Here is an 18,982-nt window from a genome sequence, read left to right as displayed (position 1 = left end):
GACTCTTATTTTCAATTTTTCATGTTGCAGTGAGTTTCATAGTTATTTTTCATTTTTTCTTATATAGTACTTTAAGATTGTTCATTTTTATAAGAACTTATTGGCTACCATATTGTATCTAAATAATTTTAAGGCGAGAATAAGCATTAAGATAAGATAAACAGAAGTATAACTTAATGCATTTACTAAAAGAATACCTTATACTTCATATGTTAATTATGTTATCATTGTTAATTTTTCATCTTAAAATAATATGTAATTGTGCATGTAGAATAGATTGGATCAATTTTGGAAGAAAAAAATCATTTAATTCAATCACCTTGATTTTCTTAATTCATTGAATTGATTAAGAATAAAATATAAATCCAATATCATACAATACAAAACAATCAGATTATATCAATTTTCAATTTGTCTTACTTTTTAATTTTCTTTAGAGTATTAAATAAATAGTAAGATATATAATAAATATAATAAAGACAGTTAAAATATTAAATATCTCATTTACAGTTCAAATAATAAATAATACTGTAACGTTTAAAATATATACCATTAAAATAGATATATTAGTAAAAAACATGACCCGTGTTAGAATGTTTGAGAATTTTCATTTCATAGTTGACAGAAATTGAGAGTATGCTATCAACGTAGCCATTCTTGGTATGATATCCCTATGAATAAATCATGAAATCCTCTGTTGATATTTAGTCTCTATTTGATAAACACATTCTGTAGTATCCATTAACAGATATTGTCTATTTAAATAAAAAGTAAACTTCAACCAGATTGGCAAATACCTGCTATACAACAATTTTCCCTGGTTAACAAGGGAATCTATGATACAATACAATTATGCCAGTAGTTTCAATCTTCTCCAGAGGAAAAAGCATCAATTCCAACTTCATTTATGGGCATATATCCGATGATGTAATAGCTAAGTCTGAGATGTTCACGATTAGAAGATGAACCACTAGAGCATGTCTAGTAGTGAAAGATTCAAGTAGAATGCTCAGAATTTTTCATTAATTTTGATAAATAAATTAATTAATTAAAAAAATGACAGATCAACAGAAACTACAAGGCTGACAATTCAACTTCTTGAGAGGAAGGACGGTATGCCACAAATGTGCTGTCAATTGCGAAGGAACCTGTATTAAAACAAGTGATTCCGGTGTACTTGAATGCCTTCTGCTGACTTTTGTCACCCAACACTATCTGCACCAAAATATCACACACAAATAAATATCTCAGCATCACAACATTCTCTCCACACTTTTGAGACATCAAATATAATAAATTAAATTAGTCATTTGTACATGTCAGATTACTGTCACCCCTTTCTAGCGTGTTTTTTTTTACAAATTAGTTCACGGTCTTGCAAAATGCCAAATACAACAGAAAGTGGATATAAGATTCTTATTTCTTTCCAGTTTTGGTTGTAAATTTTGGTTCAAAGTTAAACTGTTTAGGTTATAACATTACTTAAAATATATATATATAGTGACTCAAAGATAAACTGAATTTACCTACTGCATTCTAATGAAACCACCAATCTATTAACTCCCATAAAGATGAAAAATACAAATTTAGTATTAGAGATTCAACCATTCAAGAATTGCATACAAATTTAATCAGCCACCCTTCTTGTGTGACACTTTTCCTAAAAATTAGAATATATAAGGTATATCTGGATAAATTTATCCACATGTATTTCCAAGAGAAGAAAATAAAAAGAAAAAATGAAATACACTACCTATGCATAAGTTAATTTATAAAAGCTCTTTTATATTAGTTTTTCCAAATTATGTTTTTATAAACTAATTTAACTTATGAAACAGCTTCTATTTCATTTCTTTTCATCTTTTTTCTTTTTCCTAAAATGATTATAATTTCGTTTATCCAAGATTCTAAAGAGACTCATAGTCAGAATGCATAATAGCTTTTATATTCCCAATATGATTCAAACATCTTTACCACAAAAAGAAGAAGAAAAATTCAAATAGAAGCAGTACCGTGTGTGGTGTTGGATAAAGATGAAGACAATGATCATAATTCCAGATGATGGGTTGTACAGTTAGAGGGAGTGGACACAGATGACTCTGATGTGTTATGGTAGCAACAAGCTGCAATTCAAACCCAAAATCCATTAGTTTTCTGATTCTAAAATCAAGTATCAACTTAATAAAGTAGAAAACAAACAAGAGGGACAAATTACATGCTGAAAATGATCATCAGTTTCTTCTGTAGAAGGAGGCATCAAACAAGAGCGACGCATTCTATACAGCAAATCCTGGCGAAAAAATACAATTTCTTGGGTATAGAATTTGATCCTGCAGCCAAACAGATACAATACCAAAAGAACAATTAGAATCAATCGGCTTCCATAACTATAAAACACAAAATGTACAACTGATGATGTCCCGTGCTATTCTATCTAAATGCAATGTTAACCTGCAGGGGTTACTATAAAATATGGCATTGGGAACGTGCTTTCGGAGCTCCTCAGTTAAATATTTCGGTAGAGCACACATAGGAAGAACTGTTGACGGAACTGAAAAAAAAATTGCTGAAAGTGATGATATAAATCTTGAGGAAGTAATGAGGAAGCGTGGGTAATTATCAACGATGTCAATACCTGCATCATCAGGACCTGGAATAAACAGGAATTTACTGTGCGCTGTTAGCCGTGGATGGGCGGCAATCATTTCCCCCAGCTTACCAAACTGCATTCTACATATAAAGGTTTATAATATTTTTTTAACCTTACACAACAATAAAATATCCTCTTTTAAGCAACAAATAGTGACAATGTTGTTTGTTAGAACTAATTATACTAATAATTATAATGACATGTAAAATAATGTGATCTGATCCCAGCGCCTAGTTCCAGACTTCTAGTTATCATTGTTAATGAACGAAATATAATCATAGCAAGTGGAATTCACCTGAGGCTCGAATAAGAATGAAATGCGAGGTTACATGGTCGAGAAGAGAAGTTTCCCATGAAAACAAATAAGGAAGGGACCACTTCCACACTTTCAAAACCATCCAAAACAGTCTCTAGCTTTCTCAAAGCCTTCTCTACGAAAAAACAGCACCAAGATTAAATCAAGCCACATAATAATAACAGGAAGGAAAGAACAGAAACAAATCAACATTGCAAATTACCTGTTCATTGTCTAGCCAAATATCAGAGAGTACAACCAACCTGTCATTGATTGCCCTTTTCTCCATCTCTGCCAATCTGATCTATTACAAAGGTATAGGAAAAATACATCCAAGTATGATACCAAACAAACATCAGGTTTTGTAATTGTTATAATAATAAACTTGTGCCAGCTGAATATGAAGAAGGGAATGGTAATGCCGTAAGGATACAGTTTCCTCTTTGGTAAAAGTACCACAACCAAAATAGTCATGGCCTGCAAATAGTTTAAGTGACTTATCTCTATCCTCCAATGGAGGAAATCCACATGTTAACACCTGCAGAGAAAAAGGATGCACCAATTATGCAGATATCAAAGTGATGACAAAAGTCTGAACAATTAGGCCTAAGTTGACAAGATTAAATCAACTCCAACAAGACCAAGAATTTAAGCAAAATTTATCAAAACTTTCTGGAAAAAAGCTTATAGTCATACAAATCAAATAACTGATATATTGGTTTTATAAAATAAAGATCATATGATGCAGATATTGAGAAGGACATGCTAATGACAACCTGAAAAATACCCTCCACAAGCATCTCCCCTTCGACCACAACAATAGTGTTCTCTGTAAAGAGTCCTGTAGTTATCTTGTATGGCTAGTCAAAGAAACAGATGATAATAGATCTATGCTTACAAAATAATTTGAGCTATAGCATACAAAATAAGAAACATAAATTATAAGGATAAGACAAATGTATTTTAAGCACCTTTTCAGGAAGGAAATGTAATTTACTCTAAAACATTTCATGCAATTACGTAGCTTCTAAAAAATAAATAATTGTCAAAACACTAAAGGATATTGCGTTGGACAAGCTGATTTTAACAGCAGCCGTAAGGTCTTCCAGATAGTAATGACCATCCTCCAGCTGAGATATAACTCCCATTACCCATCTTCTACCTGGTTGTCCAACCAGAGATTGAATAGGAGATATCTGACACATCATTGGATAAAATTAGATATTAATTCTCCTATGTGTTTGGATGAACAATGCTCAATCATTGCTAATATCCAACAGACTAAATGATTAAAGTTTATAACCAACTAGATCATCCACAGTACCTCACAGCTCCCAAAATGTGAAAATTCAGATTCAAAAGCAGGCTTTGAAAAATGCTGGTCACGAGAGAGCCTCTGGGACAACAACAGAAACCTATCCCTGTACAGAGCCGCTTTTGCTGATGCTTCTCCATGAATAGGTAAGCTGCCTGTATACCTGGAAGGAAAACACAAAACCAGCATGAGCCAATATTTGCATCATAGGATAATCAAGTCTTAGTGCAAGACAACAACACAAAAATTCTAATAAACTTCTTAGCCAGAGTATCTCCTGAAAATATAAAAAATCAAATTAAACTTTTGTGCTCATGAACTTTTTGCTTATAAAAATAACATTACAATACAACCATCAAAAAAAGAGTCACAGAATACACAACAAAACTCAACATGACATTGATCTCCCTAGCTTGGCTACATTCAAACCACGAAAGCTTGGTACTTTCTAATTCAAGCCATGGGTAAAAATTGGGGAAATTACAACAATATCGCTATGGAGAAAAATATGAACAACGAAAAATAAAATGCAACCTTTTGCATGGTATATATATTTTAGCAGCAATCCTATTTTGATGTTTTTTTCAATTTCAAAAAAAAAAAAAAAACTACTATTAAGCATTATTTATTTCATACAAAACTTACATACAGTTCTTTTTTTCTTTTATATATAACCAGGTTAAAAAGTTGACCTCCATCATACATACAATAATTTAATTACTATTGGTATTGTTCTCCTATAAAAAATAAAGTTTCAGTTCAATAAGCCAAATTAATTTTTAATGCATACTTTTTTTTATGCAGATTACCAAGATAAAATTCAATTCAAATTAAAGAACAATAAGTCAGTCACTAAGAAATTGTATCTAAGTTTTGCCATTTACATCACTTACTACTCTGCGTTGAGTAGTCCTTAGAATTCTACTTCTTTTCTATCAAACCACGCAATATTTCAGTCCAACCTGACAATGCGTACAAAATCAAGTTGGCTTCAAATTCAACAACATTCACAGACTAGATGAAGAAACTTCCGCCACTCCAATTTCCAAAGAACAAATTAAGCAACGGAAAATATAGCCGAAATGAAAACCCTTACTGGTAGAATTGTTTTCTGACGACATGGTATTTATACTTGGGAATAACAAACGCGTCAATGAAGCGAATGACAGAAGCAGCTTCCTCCGGCGTTGCGTCTTCTTCCAATAACAGAGTCGCCACACGGACCACCATCTCCTTCTCGATTATGGTGGATTTCACTGTGATGTGTTGAATGCTTGAGAAAGTGAATCGAAAACGAAGAATTAGGCGAGAGAAGGAAAGAGAGAGATTACAGGAATATTCAATCTGGTCGAGGAGGAGATCGATGGCTTCGTCTTCATCGGAGCCTGGAAAGTTAGCGGCAAAGTTGAGGATCTGGTCGAGAGCGTCGGCTGTGAGGGTGTGGCCTCGTATCCTACATTTTTTCTGAATCTTTCTTCTGGTGGCAGTAGCAGTGTTCATCTTCGCTCGCTAATCGCTATCCTCTCCTGCTGAGTTTCCGTGTAAAAATAGCGCACAATGAGTTTAGGTTTAGGGCGGGAAAATTCTCTGTTTAGAAGAGACAGCGGTAAAGTACAGGAAACCAAAACTTGTTGAGGACTATCTGTTAAGGCCAAGCAAGCCCATTCCATTTATATATATATTTTTTAAGATCTTTATAATTACTAGTTGGATCGTATTTTATTCAAATATGAAGCAAAATGTAAAAAAAAAATTAATTGAGAGACAAAATGTAAAAAAAAAATTGAGACAGTAGACTCAGTTTAATATATTACTGGATATATATATATATATATTATATATAATAGATAAAGGGAATAGATCGATTTGGTTTTCACTATTTTTAATAAAAATGCTACGTTCAAAAATCACACCCTTCTTATTAGAATATCTCTTTTGTTGAAATCACTTCTCTCACATTTTAAAAAATGTAACGCACATTTTAACTGCACAGTCTCTTTTACTTTTTTCTTCGTGTACCCACCAAAACACAATGGAACAAATGATAACGAATAGAAGTTCAAGACTAGCCTGTAGAAGGAGATTATTAGATTAAGAAGTTACATACGCAGAAGAACCAAATTAAGATTTTTTGGTCCTGTGAAAGTTACTTTTCTTTCATCCCTCAATCTTTTGTTATTATTTTAAGTTTTTTCTTCTTTTCTTGACATAAGTGATTACATTTTTATTATTTATTTCAATACTATAAACTAGGATTTGAAGTATTGTCGACATTTTTTGTTGTGTTTGTGTGTGTGATTTTTTTATTTTTGTATTTTTCGCTTCATATGCCTCATTTGATCTTAAATTTAATGGGTTTTGCTCGAGATTTTACAGGATCGTAGATCTTGACCAAATTTTTTATAATTTTCATATATATATTTTTAGTGGTAGTTTTTCTTACTTAATTGTGTTTTCCAATTGTTATATTTATGAACTATTCCTATATATGTTAGGAGGTTTTTTTATCAATGGTGGTTTTTTTTTTATCAATGGTAGTTTGTTAGTTTTTATGCTTATATTGGTCTCTCAAAGTAACTGGAAGGATATTTGTCAGGAGATGAAACAAAACCTGAAACCAATAATTAAGAGCACAAATGCACAACTTTTACCACGTTACTGTTTTCAATTTTGGTTTCACTTTTTAAAATCATTTCGTTTGATAATGAATTTTAATGATTTAATCTTTGAATTAAACATTTTTAATGTTTAAATCAATTTTATAAAGTTTTAAAAAATTTGAAAACTATTTGATTATTCATTAATTTGAAATAATAAGATGAAGTATTAAATAGTTTTAAACTTTTTTAGAATTTACAAATTTAATTTATGCATTGAAATTTTTTTATTTGATGATTAGATTATTAAAATTTGATGTTAAATATATGTTATTAAGTGGAGTAGTGAATATATTTATAGAGAGAAGAGTAATCAAATGATTCTAAAATTTTAAGTTATTAAGTTAAATATAATAATTTAATTCCACCATGATAAAATTTGTTTTAAAAACATATTTATATCTCGAGATTTTTAAATGAATTTTATAAAAATAAATACTAATTAATTTTTAAAATATTTAGTAATTTTAAAAATTAATATTAGATAATATTTAATAAATTTAAAAATATATAATAATTAAAAACATAAAGAGATAAAATATATAAGTGAAATAAGAAAAAAAATATAAGAAATTTCAAATTCTTACTTTTTTCGGATAATTTGAAATTCTACTATTCAAGGAATTTCATAAATATTTGAATTTCAAATTCTTTATAAATTCTCTATCTAAACAAGGTATTTCACTTCAAAAAATTAAAATTCTTCAAATAAATGAATTACTCCATTTAAATTCTCCATCCAAACACTCTACAAGGATAATTCTAATTCTAGGTAAAGACTATAATTATTCTAAAAAAATTTAAAATTATTTATTATTTCGTTTAATTAATTAAAATTGACGAATAATCTTAAAAGTATTTTATACATTGATTTGAATCTATATAACAAAGTATCATATGATTTTTAAATTTTTTAAAATTTTATAGATTTAATCTGTGCATTAACAACTTTTATTTTAACAGTTAAATATTGAAATTTAGAATATACTATGAGTTATTAAGTGGAGAATTACTCTTGGAATTATTTGATCCTTCCTCATATATATATATATATATGTGTGTGTGTGTGTGTGTGTGTGTGTGTGTGTGTGTGTGTATGTATCTATATATATAAGAAAGAATCCACTTATTCCAAGAGTAAGTTTACTCACACTTACTATATTCAATTACTTATGTTTTATATCAAGTTTCAATGATCTGACCATTGAATTAAAACTTCATAATATATAGATTAAGACTGCAAATTTTTTTTAAAATTTGAAAACTAAATGGTACTTTATTTTATTAATTCAAATTAACAGTTAATCATAAAAATATTTTATACATTAATTTAAATCAATGAAACAAAATATCAAATATTTTTTAAATTTAAAAAAAATTACAAAATTTATCTATACATTAAGAACTTTTAATTTAATGATTAGATCATTGAAATTCTTAATTTATCTTTGTAACTTTATAATTTTAAATTTAAAAATATAAGTAAGAATGATTTAGATATTATATTAAAATATTTTAATATTCATCCTCTCCCCACTAATTTCTTCAATATTGCAAAGGAGCTAAAAATTGGGTTAAAGAATAATTTTGACTCCTTCCCCTCCTAAAATTTAAACCAAATAAGACATTAAAAAACTCTCTCCTCTCCCCCACATTTCCCTCTAAGCTCTAACTAAACACTACTTAATGGTGTAAAAAAGTGGAAAGTAGTTATATCAATTTTATTAAATTCTTAAATTATATTAGTGTAATTATTTATTATAAGAAAATATAATATAGCCCTCAAATAAAATTTAAACTTAATTTTAGGATATGAGGAATATTTTGTTTCAAATATAAGAAAATATAATTGTAATCATTTCATATGAATATTTTGTTTTTAATATAAGAAAATATAATTGTAATTGTTTTGTATGAATATTTTATTTTTAATGTAAGAAAATATAATTATAATTTAATATGAATATATGTTGTATTATTTTTTAAAATATTATAAAATATATTTGATTATCTTAATTAATATCGTATAGTATCTCAACGGTAGATCTAAACGTATGAACATTTTAATGATAAAAAAAAAATCATTCTTCTTTATGTAATTAGTTTGAGAAGGAATATTGGATCTTAGCAAAATTTTCAAATTAATTTTGTTGTTTTTTTATTACTAATTAAGTGAGTAACAAGTTATAATTTTTTTATTTTTCTTGAAAAATTTCGTTGAATTCAAGAACTAAAACGAGAGCCTGCGACAACTTGAGGGGTCAAAGAATGTATTCGAGTTGGGGGATAAATTAACTTGTAGCTTTTCTCGCTCCAGTGAAAGAAAACATTATACAAAACTAGGGAAAATGAACTATTTGGTATTCAGCCACTTGCTGACAAAAGCTCTGCATATTCATGTTCTAAGATATTTGTTACATGACACTTGATATCTTGTTCAATGATTAACATGTTGTTCAGGTGTATCCACAAGTTATCATATCTATAGGTAGCAACTGTGACAAGCCTGGTTGTCACCACCCATCGTTCACTTCATTCCAATTTTCCTGACAGAGACAGACAATTGTGATCCACATAAACCTCTCCATATTTAAACTCTCTTTTAGCATATGGTTTGAAAAAGTTTCTTGCATAATTCATTTATGGTGGTATTAACATTTGTAACAGGTGCAAAGGTGTTTCAAGGATGAAAGTGCTCTCATCACAACATTTGAAGGGAACCATAATCATCCACTACCACCACCAGCCAGACCTTTGGCAAGCATCACCAGCAAGGTTGTCAAACTCGAGAGTCTACACAAACTTGTAGAGCTCTTGTAGACTCGACTCGTAGACTCGTAAGAGTCTACCTAATAGTAAAAGATATTAAAAAACATAAACACACACAATATGATATCACTATTTTAACATTCTAAGTCTGAAATAAGTCAAATAACAACAATAAAATGTCATAATACAAATTTTAACCATACATGAACAACCAAAAGTCGAAAACACATAAGTCCACAAATCAAAAACATAAAACAAGATCTAAATTTATCAATCAAAGTCCAATCCTCCAACAATTTCATGTGCATCATCATCATCTTCATTTTCTTCAAGCTCATCCTCTTCATTTGATGATAAGGGTTCTTCAATATTCACATCATCAAAGACCAAATCCTCAAGGTCATTTAAAGTTGGATTGGTTGAATCTCCAACTAGTTCAACATTTCCACCATCATCCACATTTTCATTTTCATCCCTAAGTGGTGGTTGGACATTCTCTCCATTAAAAATAGCATCTCCTTCCTCAGTTATCCACTCATCATCAGAATGAAGTTCATTAAAAGGAATAACAAGATTTTTTTTCACTTGTTTACTCTTTAGCTTCAAGTTATACATCACATAAACCAAATCATTCATCTTCCTTTGATGCAAGCGATTTCTTCTCTTTGTATGAACCTAGAAAATAGAACACAAAAACCAAAATTTCAAGATTACCTATAAGGCTAAAACTCTAATTTCTAAACATAAAAAATTAACAACTAAAAACAAAGACATTAATTCAATTACCATTTCAAATGAACTCCAGTTACGCTCACATCCAGAAGAGCTACAAGTTAAGCTTAGTACACGGATTGCAAACTTCTTTAACTCTGGACATCCATCCCCATAGAAGTCCCACCATTCTGCAGGAAGCATAATCTTCCTACTAGCCACTGCAGTATCAAGACCAAACAACCCTCTAGCATAATGAAATTCAGCAAGTTGCATACCGATCTTGCTCCTCTCATTCAAGTCACTCACCAACCTTGTCATACAATTGTATAACCCTTGTTTAACCTCAACATCATCATCTCTAAAATTAGGGTCATAATGAAAATGGGGATTGAGGTAATATGCAGCTGCATGTAAGGGTCTATGGAGTTGTTTATCCCACCTTTCATCAATAATATTCCATACAGGTTCATAACTATAAATATGAAATAAATACAAGTTAGGAATATTGCCATTATCATATACTAGAAACATGAGTACATAACTATACAAAATAAGATCATTAAATTTCAATAGAGATATAGTTTAGAACTAAGAAAAGTTTACCTTTTCTTAACATTGCCGAAGTTGATTTTTATCTTTTCCTTGGCACAATCCATCCCATCATATATGAAACCCATGGCAGGTTTTTCATCGGAATCCACCAAGCGAAGGACAGTCATAAGAGGAACAACGGCTTTGAGACATATGATTATGTTCTTCCATAGACGACTATCTAAAGCCATGCCTTCCACCTTTCTTCCCTCCGGTGTAGAGGAAAACTTACTTGATTTCCACTCATTTGAGCTAAATATACACATCAATGATGCTTTATTATCATTGAGACAAGATAGAGTTAAATAAGCAGTAGCAAATCTAGTTATACCAGGCCTAACCAAGTCCCTCCCCTTAGTGAACTTCTTCAACATGCTAATGAGCATTGTTCTAGAGTATATGTAGGTGGTAATCTTTCTTCCTTTCTTAATAGTCACTTCATGAACCTTTAGCTTCTTCTCAAAATCCTCAAAAATCAAATCAATACAGTGAGCAGCACATGGAGTCCAATACAAATTCTTCTGTGTCTGCATTAACATTTCACCTGCTACCTTGTAATTTGCAGCATTGTCTGTGACAACTTGGACTACATTCTCTTCTCCTACATAATTGACAACATCATCCAACATTTTAAAAACTTTATCAGCTGTTTTAGAGATGTCAGATGTGTGTAATGAATATAGGAAGACTGTCCCCTTAGGACTATTGATCAAAAAGTTACAAATTGATCGCCTCTTCTTATCTGTCCATCCATCAGACATGATTGAACAACCAGTCCTCTTCCATTCCTTCTTAAACTCTTCAAGCATTGAATCAGTTTCAATCACAGCTTGTTTCAAAAGCTTCTCCCTCACATGATAAGAAGGGGGTTTATAACCAATTCCATACCTCCCAATCATCTCACACATCTTTATAAACTCTACATTTTTAATGGAATTGAAGGGAATGGCACTTGTGTAAAAATACCTTGCAACTTGTTGATCAACTTGGTCCTTGTAGTCTTTTTTCATCATTTGGTTTAATGTTATAAGAACTCCAGAACCACCAACTCCTTTTCCTTTTGTCAAAGCCCTCATCTCCATCTCTTTCTCTATGTCATCTTCCTCATCAATATCAACCAATCTCTTTTTCCTCATTGATGTCTCTTTAGCCTCCGCAACAATTTTCATCATTAGAATTTTAACTTCTTCCGGTACCATTGCACATGGTTCAGAATCTTCTCTAGTACCAGCAAGGTGACGCTTAAATCTAAAAATTCCCCCACTGACAGTTTTTGTGCAATAGTTGCACTTCACCTTTTTTCCATTGCCTAGAACATCTGTCCCATGCTTCCAACCCATGTCAGTCCAATTTCCAGGGACATTTTTCCTTGCTCTGGAAGAAGAAACTGCATTGCTTGAAGACTTTGAGCCACCACCGGTTTCAGACATCTTGCAATTATAGGAGTAAGAGACTAAGTATGTAAATTGTGAATAACACCAACAAACCAAAAAATCAAAAAATGTTAAGAGTCAGAACTGAGAACTAACACTCACGATGACACTGGAAGCTGCAATGAGGCGTTCGTATGTGGCAGAAGATGCGGCGGAGGGAGAGAAAACAGACTCGCGTCCTTCCCAGACGCACGTTCGTATGCGGTGGCGTTCGATTGCGGCACCGTTCGTAGCGGCGGAGACGTGCGTTCGCAGCGGCGGAGATGCGCGTTCGTTGAGGCGGAGCTGCGCGTTTGTTGCTGCGGCGATGGGTGTTCCAATGGTGCGGAGGGAGACTCAAAAACGTGAGAATGGTGGAGGAAGCTCGCGCGCAGGGAAAATGGTTTTCTCACTAACTAACCCTAGGCAAAAACGACGTCGTTTTGGGCCATTTAGGGGTCCAAAAAAAAACGTAACCAGACTCGTGGACTCGGGCTCAGACTCGCGATTCTGACCGAGTCTACCCGAGTCTACCCGAGTCTACCCAAAAACGAGTCTATTCGCGAGTCAACTCGTTTTGCTACCCTGGACTCGTAGACTCGTACGAGTTTACGAGTTGACTCGCGAGTTTGACAACCATGATCACCAGTACATTGTAATTTAAAAATGTCACCCAACATGAATTAGCCTTACTCAGGGAGAATCTGATTCATTCTGTTAAAAAAAAAGTTAATAATAAGCTCATGATAACTCGCACTTGCAATCAGGTCATCAAGATGGAGCCCCAGAACACCATAAGTGGCACAAAGCTTTACAAGCTACCATTCAATGCCACACAGTTCAAAGGCATAGCAATATTAAGTCATAATTGCAAGCAAGCATCCTAAGGAGCCTTATCAATTCATATGCTTGAGAGTTTAAAAACACTAAAATAGTTATGGTAGAAGAACACAAATAAAAATCCAGCTTACCAAAAAAGCAAAATCAAACAAACAAATCAACAAATCCTAGGACCAAACCTAAATCAACAAGCCCAAGTAAAATATGCAGAGATCAGAGTGAGAGAGACAAACCAGAGAAAGAATGAGCCCAAGGAGCGAAACTAGCAAACTTTAGTGAGCAAGAGCAAGGAGAATTAGCGAGGGAGGAGGAGACTTAATAACATAGTATTGCTTTACATATGGTTGGTATTGACTAAAGGTCATCCGATTCCACAATCTCTTTTGCAGATTGCTTTACATATGATCTCAACCAAACAAATAATTTCAGAAGACTTGATCAAAAGAATATAGTCAAATACATGCCCCCAAAACATCATTAATAACATCCTACATTTACTGTTTCTTCCTAGATATTAAAAATTTGGAAAATATATATAACTCCAGCTAACAGTTTTCATCTTCATCTATCATTTCACGTGACTCATTAATCTGCAGTGTGTTATGTAGTTATGTCTATACATATGCAATCCAGATCATGAAACCATTTCCATGACTCAAATTGCATACTTTCCATTTAGTTAATCATATTACTCTGATTAAAAAATTAACATTTTTCTAGGAACCATCAGATTATAGATACGAAACAATTAAACAAGAGAAGAACATAATAGACATAATCATAATTCATAACTCATTCCACTAGTGCTTATTCTTCTTGAACTTGCAATCCATATATGGATTTGAATACAACATGATACACATAAAATAACTGTATGCTGCATATACGAGAAACTGCTATTATATGTTTTCCAGCAAAGAATACATGTCCATCAACCAAGTGTACATGCTTGTACAAAATATGTTTTCCAGCACTAAGGAGCCTGTTAGAAATTTTGACATATATGTCCCAAAAGTCCATTTACAACAACAATATCCTCATTTTATTAGGTAAAATCAGTTGCAAGGATCACACGATGTCATTGTACTCCATTAAAAATCAAATTCTAAAAAAAATATTCATCAAGAAATTTCTTTTAATATTTTCCTTCAATATCCTTCTTGGTCTCTTTCTAACCCTTTAATTGGTTACAACAATGATACAGTTAGATAGTTGAAAAAGTCAAAACAAACTATGCCCCCCAAAATGCAAGGTAAATCTCATAAATGGCTTCGTGCTGAAGTAATTAGAAGATTCTTGACTAGATAACAAAGTTTACCATCATGCAAAAGTGCACATCCTCCACCCCCACATGCGATGATATCATTAAAAATACGGATTTTCCCCACCTTTTGACTGCACCAACACCCAACATTGCAGAATCAAAATAAGTCATGACAGTTTACATTGTTTCTCCAGACAAAGTAAAAAATAGAATAGAAAAGATTTTGAGACTTACAGTTTTTGTACAAAAATTATCAGCAGCAGATGGCATGATTGATAGAACATGTTCAGAGATGCAACCAGTTATCATCACAAAGTAGTCCAATATGTGATGCAGGGCAAGCTTGAGGACAGTATTTTGAATAGTGAATTCCAGACAAGTAGCACAAACTCAACAAAGAAATTTCTAACTATTATTTCCCTCTTAAACTCATGCTCTTTCGCTTCTGACTTAGTGCATAACGCCTTGCCATTCCATGATTATAGAATTTCCTCATATGTTCTGAGAGCCTATGAATGGCCTGGAGATCACCAATCACTGACAGTTGCATCAAAAAGGAGTCAAACTTTTTATATGGCAATTTTATTTCCTTGTTTATCACTTCTTCCAAAAGAAAACAAGCATCTTCTATTTTATTACATTTAAATAGCCCCTCAATCATCACACAGTACGTGTCGTTGTCCGGTTTGCAACCTTTATTTTCCATTTCCTGCCATGTATCAAACGCCCCATCAGGATCATCCTTCTCAAAAAACATTGACATCAGCATATTATATGTCTGGACACTAGGAATGCAACTCAATTCAATCATCCTTCCATATAGTTTAAGGGCTTCCTCAGACTTCTCATTGTCACAAAGCACCTTGAGAAAACAATTATAAGTAACAACATCTGGTGGGTAACCTTTGTTTCCCATCTCTTCCAAGAACTTGTAAGCTTCATCTATCTTTCCACTCACACACATTCCATCAACTATTTCCTTGTATGTTGTGACATCAGGAAGGCAGCCACTGCTAATCATATGCCCTATAAGTTTAAAACACTCCTCCATTCTATCATTTTGGGCAAGAGCCACAATTATAATTGCATAAGTCTTGGCAGTTGGAGAAGACAAAGTTGAACCTTTCGTCCTCATGAACTCAAAAAGATCTACTGCCTCTGTTATCATACCAGCTTTGCAGTAGGTATCGATAGCAGTGTTGTACGCAAAATTGTCTGGCCTATGACCCAGTTGAACCATTTCTTCCATTAGTTTCATCCCTCTTGTTGGGTTTCTAACCCTACACCACCCAAAAACCAATATGTTATACGTGTCCTCATTAGGCTTGACCGTTTTCCTCATTTTCTTATATAGAGTTTCAGCATCCTCAACCAAGCAACACTTGCACAGAGCATCCAGCAGCAAGTTAAATGCATTTATTTCCGGTGGCGTCTTCACCTTTATCCTCTTCTTTTTCGCAAACTTTTGCACACGAGTAAGATACTTCTCAGTATACTTTCTCAAAATCGTCAAGAGAACTTCACGCGGAACCGATGTCTTGTTATTCCTCTTCATATATTCCAGCATATCACAAACTATTCGAAACTGTTTTACCTTGTACCTTGTACTAGATAGGATGTCCATCATATCATTATAAGCACAAGGCTCATGTGAATAATCCTCTTGATGACCAGCCCAAGTGAAGAACCTAAATGCAATTTTTTCATCATATCTAAGCCTATGCAGCACCCCAGTAACCAAAGGAGTGGACAATGGGATCCCCAATTCGCCAAGTGCTTTCTCCAAATTGCTAAATCCATTTAAATTATCCACTATAGTACTATACACCTTATCAACATCACTTTCTAAACCATTAACCTCCACAACACCACTCTCGCTACAACCATGACCTTGGTTCATGGAAACAGTTTCTGAACAATAATGTCGCCTAGAAATATGACAAGCAATATAATAGTTCAAGGGCAACGAATACTGAATGAAATGCAAACAATGAGTATTATCATAAAACAATGGCCTTTGGCAATAGGCAAGGTAATGAAAGGGTGAAAACCTTGTAGATTGAAGAGTGGTTTCAGTTTGTGGCAAAACTTTGTTTCTGAATATGTGAGAAGAATGGTGGGTGCGGGATGAGAAGGAAGGGATTTTCAGAGAATTTATGTACCTGCGAAACATACCCATCATCGTTATTTTAGATTTTGGGGTTGAAGCAAATAAGACAGGAGCTAGAAGGGGATAGAAAGAAGGAGCAGGAGAAAAAAATGCGATTTTGACATCTGGGTTTGTGTGGATTTTCTGGGAAGTGATTTGGAACATAGGGAAAGAGATATATGCGGTTTTGTATTGTATAACATTTTTATTTTAGTTTAGTTTTTCTTTTAGCTTATATATTAAATATTAATCTTCTATATTGGGTGAGATTGTTTTTAATAGTGTTTTTTAACGTGAGAATTTTAGAATTTTTTTTAACTTTTTATTTGATTTAATTTATAAAAAAATCATTAAAAAATTGTTGATAAAAATATATTTTACCGTGCAAAAGGTACTCTTTGTTTTTTATTGTTCAAATTTTTTTCCATGTGATATTTAAAATAAAATATAAAAAAACACTCCCTCGTATATTTAAATGACACATATTTTTCTTCTAATTTTTTAAACATATACATTTTTTTATGTTTATTTAAATGACATACACATTATTAATTAAAGTGAAAAAAATATAAAAAAATAAAATTTTATATATATCTTATCAATCATATACGTGTTCATCAGTTATTTCTAAATTATATATAATGTTTTTTTTATAAATATTTTTATTATTCTTTAATTTTGAAAATAATAATTTTTCATACCATTTTTTAAAATTGTTCCTTTAAGTTAATATATATATATATATATATATATATATATATATATGTGTGTGTGTGTGTGTGTTAAACCACAATATGCATGATATTTAAGATATAATTTGAAGATTAAAATTGAGTAAGAAATCAAATATCATTTAATTATTATACTTGTATTAATTGTTTATTTTTTTAGTGCACAAATGATGTTATCTTGTATAAAATGTTGTATGTATCTTTTTAAACATCTTTGTCAAGTAAATTTATTGATGCACAAGAAACTCCATAATTTAAATATTCAAATTGTAATGGTAAGCAGAACTTTGTTTATTCTACATCCTTCATCTCAATCTCATCTTTATAAAATTTATAGTCTTTTGAATCACTTCAAGAGTTCCAAAATGTTTATGTCATCTATACAAATAGAAATAATGATAAACTCAATTTCATATCTTCTCATAAAAATATATGAAAAATGATCATATCATGTTTATATCATTTTCTCAACATATACTTATTGAAACAATTATACCACATCATCCATATTATTTTAATTCATAGTGTGACTTACTTAATTTGATTCAGTAATATTCTCAAGAACTCACACCAATGTTTTGGACATATTAAATTCCTTAATTTGAAGAATTTCGCATGAATCTCACTATCAAGTGACTCATAAAAATGGATCGTAACATTCATTAACTGAGTCTTTCATATACAACTTGAGTAATCAAGTATCCAAAAAATACTTGCATCCATTATAGGTGAATGTCTATTAAAAATCAATGTTAGATCTTTGTGAAAATCATTAATTTTCAAGATATGTTTTGTATCTCACAATTTCATCATTCTCATTTTATTTTTGCATACAACATTATATATCCAATTGATTTTACATCTTCAAGTGTATGGACTACAAGAAATCCAACTAGCTTTACATCTTCATGTGTACAAACTACGTGTCCAAAAACTGTTTGATTTGACAAACGAGTTTAATTTTACCTCAATTAAGTTTTTATATATTTTTTCCCAATCAATTCTTTTGTTACAATCTTTGATAGACTTTATTTCTTGATCATCGTTATTGTTATCATCTTTAACACTACATTATATACAAATACATTATCAACATTAACTTCATTTTAGTTCCATTATATTCCATTTATGACATAATTTGACATCTTTGTTTACACAAATTTCAAGTACCTGAATTCTTCTATAACTCATTTATTTTGTCAGGAAAGTCTTTTAGGCTTTCAATATATTGATTTGACCATCTTGGAAAAAAAAAGATTAAAAAATATCCTAAGTTATTTTATTTTCTCTTGAAAACTAAACAAAATAATGAGACTTTTTATACATGTGACCATTTCAACTAGCACTATTTCATTCAATTAAATCATAATCAGATTATTCTGATTAATATGTGTTGATCTTCAATAATTTAAATAATGGATGTATAACTTATGAAAACACATAACTACCAATTTTATTAATAGTGTAACGACCCGCCCTAGGTCTTCACATCAACAAGCAACCAAACAACTCAAAATAAATAATAAAATGAAAAGAAAAGAAAGCAAATTCCAGCTACCTTAGAGTGAAAATAGTTTAAAACGTATAAATTGTTT

At 31.5% G+C, this 18,982-nt stretch overlaps 2 protein-coding genes across 5 annotated transcripts; both read right to left on the bottom strand.

Moving 5' to 3' along the window:
- Positions 1-678: 678 nt before the first annotated feature.
- Positions 679-5,922, bottom strand: DPB2 (DNA polymerase epsilon subunit B2). 2 transcript variants are annotated; one of them, XM_020376008.3, is made up of 13 exons: positions 5,592-5,920; positions 5,357-5,516; positions 4,270-4,423; positions 4,010-4,141; positions 3,722-3,799; positions 3,379-3,483; positions 3,169-3,249; positions 2,946-3,076; positions 2,636-2,730; positions 2,452-2,551; positions 2,216-2,330; positions 2,013-2,123; positions 679-1,215 (listed from the first exon to the last, which is right to left on the bottom strand). In XM_020376008.3, exons 1-13 carry the CDS (start codon positions 5,758-5,760, stop codon positions 1,075-1,077), a joined length of 1,572 nt encoding a protein of 523 aa, XP_020231597.2. In that variant the 5' UTR covers positions 5,761-5,920; the 3' UTR covers positions 679-1,074. The 2 variants fall into 2 exon arrangements, with proteins under 2 accessions (XP_020231597.2, XP_082930738.1); XM_083074612.1 differs by having other exon boundaries at positions 5,357-5,922.
- Positions 5,923-9,807: 3,885 nt separating this feature from the next.
- LOC109812136 (uncharacterized) lies at positions 9,808-16,840 on the bottom strand. 3 transcript variants are annotated; one of them, XM_083074608.1, is made up of 6 exons: positions 14,742-14,924; positions 14,562-14,638; positions 12,527-13,117; positions 11,004-12,421; positions 10,473-10,872; positions 9,808-10,361 (listed from the first exon to the last, which is right to left on the bottom strand). In XM_083074608.1, the coding sequence occupies exons 4-6, from the start codon at positions 12,419-12,421 to the stop codon at positions 9,957-9,959; spliced, it is 2,223 nt and encodes a 740-aa protein (XP_082930734.1). In that variant the 5' UTR covers positions 12,527-13,117; positions 14,562-14,638; positions 14,742-14,924; the 3' UTR covers positions 9,808-9,956. The 3 variants fall into 3 exon arrangements, 2 of the variants coding, with proteins under 2 accessions (XP_082930734.1, XP_082930731.1); XM_083074605.1 differs by having other exon boundaries at positions 11,004-13,117; XR_014433801.1 differs by lacking the exons at positions 9,808-10,361; positions 10,473-10,872; positions 11,004-12,421; positions 12,527-13,117 and adding an exon at positions 16,559-16,840 and having other exon boundaries at positions 13,999-14,638; positions 14,742-16,435.
- Between the last annotated feature and the right edge of the window lie 2,142 nt (positions 16,841-18,982).

Source organism: Cajanus cajan, chromosome 1 (assembly GCF_000230855.2).
Source record: "Cajanus cajan strain Asha chromosome 1, NIPB_CcT2T_4, whole genome shotgun sequence".
In the NCBI taxonomy this organism is placed as follows: domain Eukaryota; kingdom Viridiplantae; phylum Streptophyta; class Magnoliopsida; order Fabales; family Fabaceae; genus Cajanus; species Cajanus cajan.
This window is presented reverse-complemented; position numbering and strand designations above follow the sequence as displayed.

Excerpts from the sequence above, each read along its gene's own strand:
- DPB2 (XM_083074612.1), bottom strand. The coding sequence starts at position 5,760 with ATGAACACTGCTACTGCCACCAGAAGAAAGATTCAGAAAAAATGTAGG. Across the intron at positions 3,250-3,378 it reads CTTTTACCAAAGAGGAAACT|ATCAGATTGGCAGAGATGGA; the intron begins GTATCCTTACGG and ends CCTTTGTAATAG. Across the intron at positions 1,216-2,012 it reads TTTATCCAACACCACACACG|ATAGTGTTGGGTGACAAAAG; the intron begins GTACTGCTTCTA and ends ATTTTGGTGCAG.
- LOC109812136 (XM_083074605.1), bottom strand. The coding sequence starts at position 12,421 with ATGTCTGAAACCGGTGGTGGCTCAAAGTCTTCAAGCAATGCAGTTTCT. Across the intron at positions 10,873-11,003 it reads TTCGGCAATGTTAAGAAAAG|TTATGAACCTGTATGGAATA; the intron begins GTAAACTTTTCT and ends TCATATTTATAG. Across the intron at positions 10,362-10,472 it reads ACTGGAGTTCATTTGAAATG|GTTCATACAAAGAGAAGAAA; the intron begins GTAATTGAATTA and ends TCTATTTTCTAG.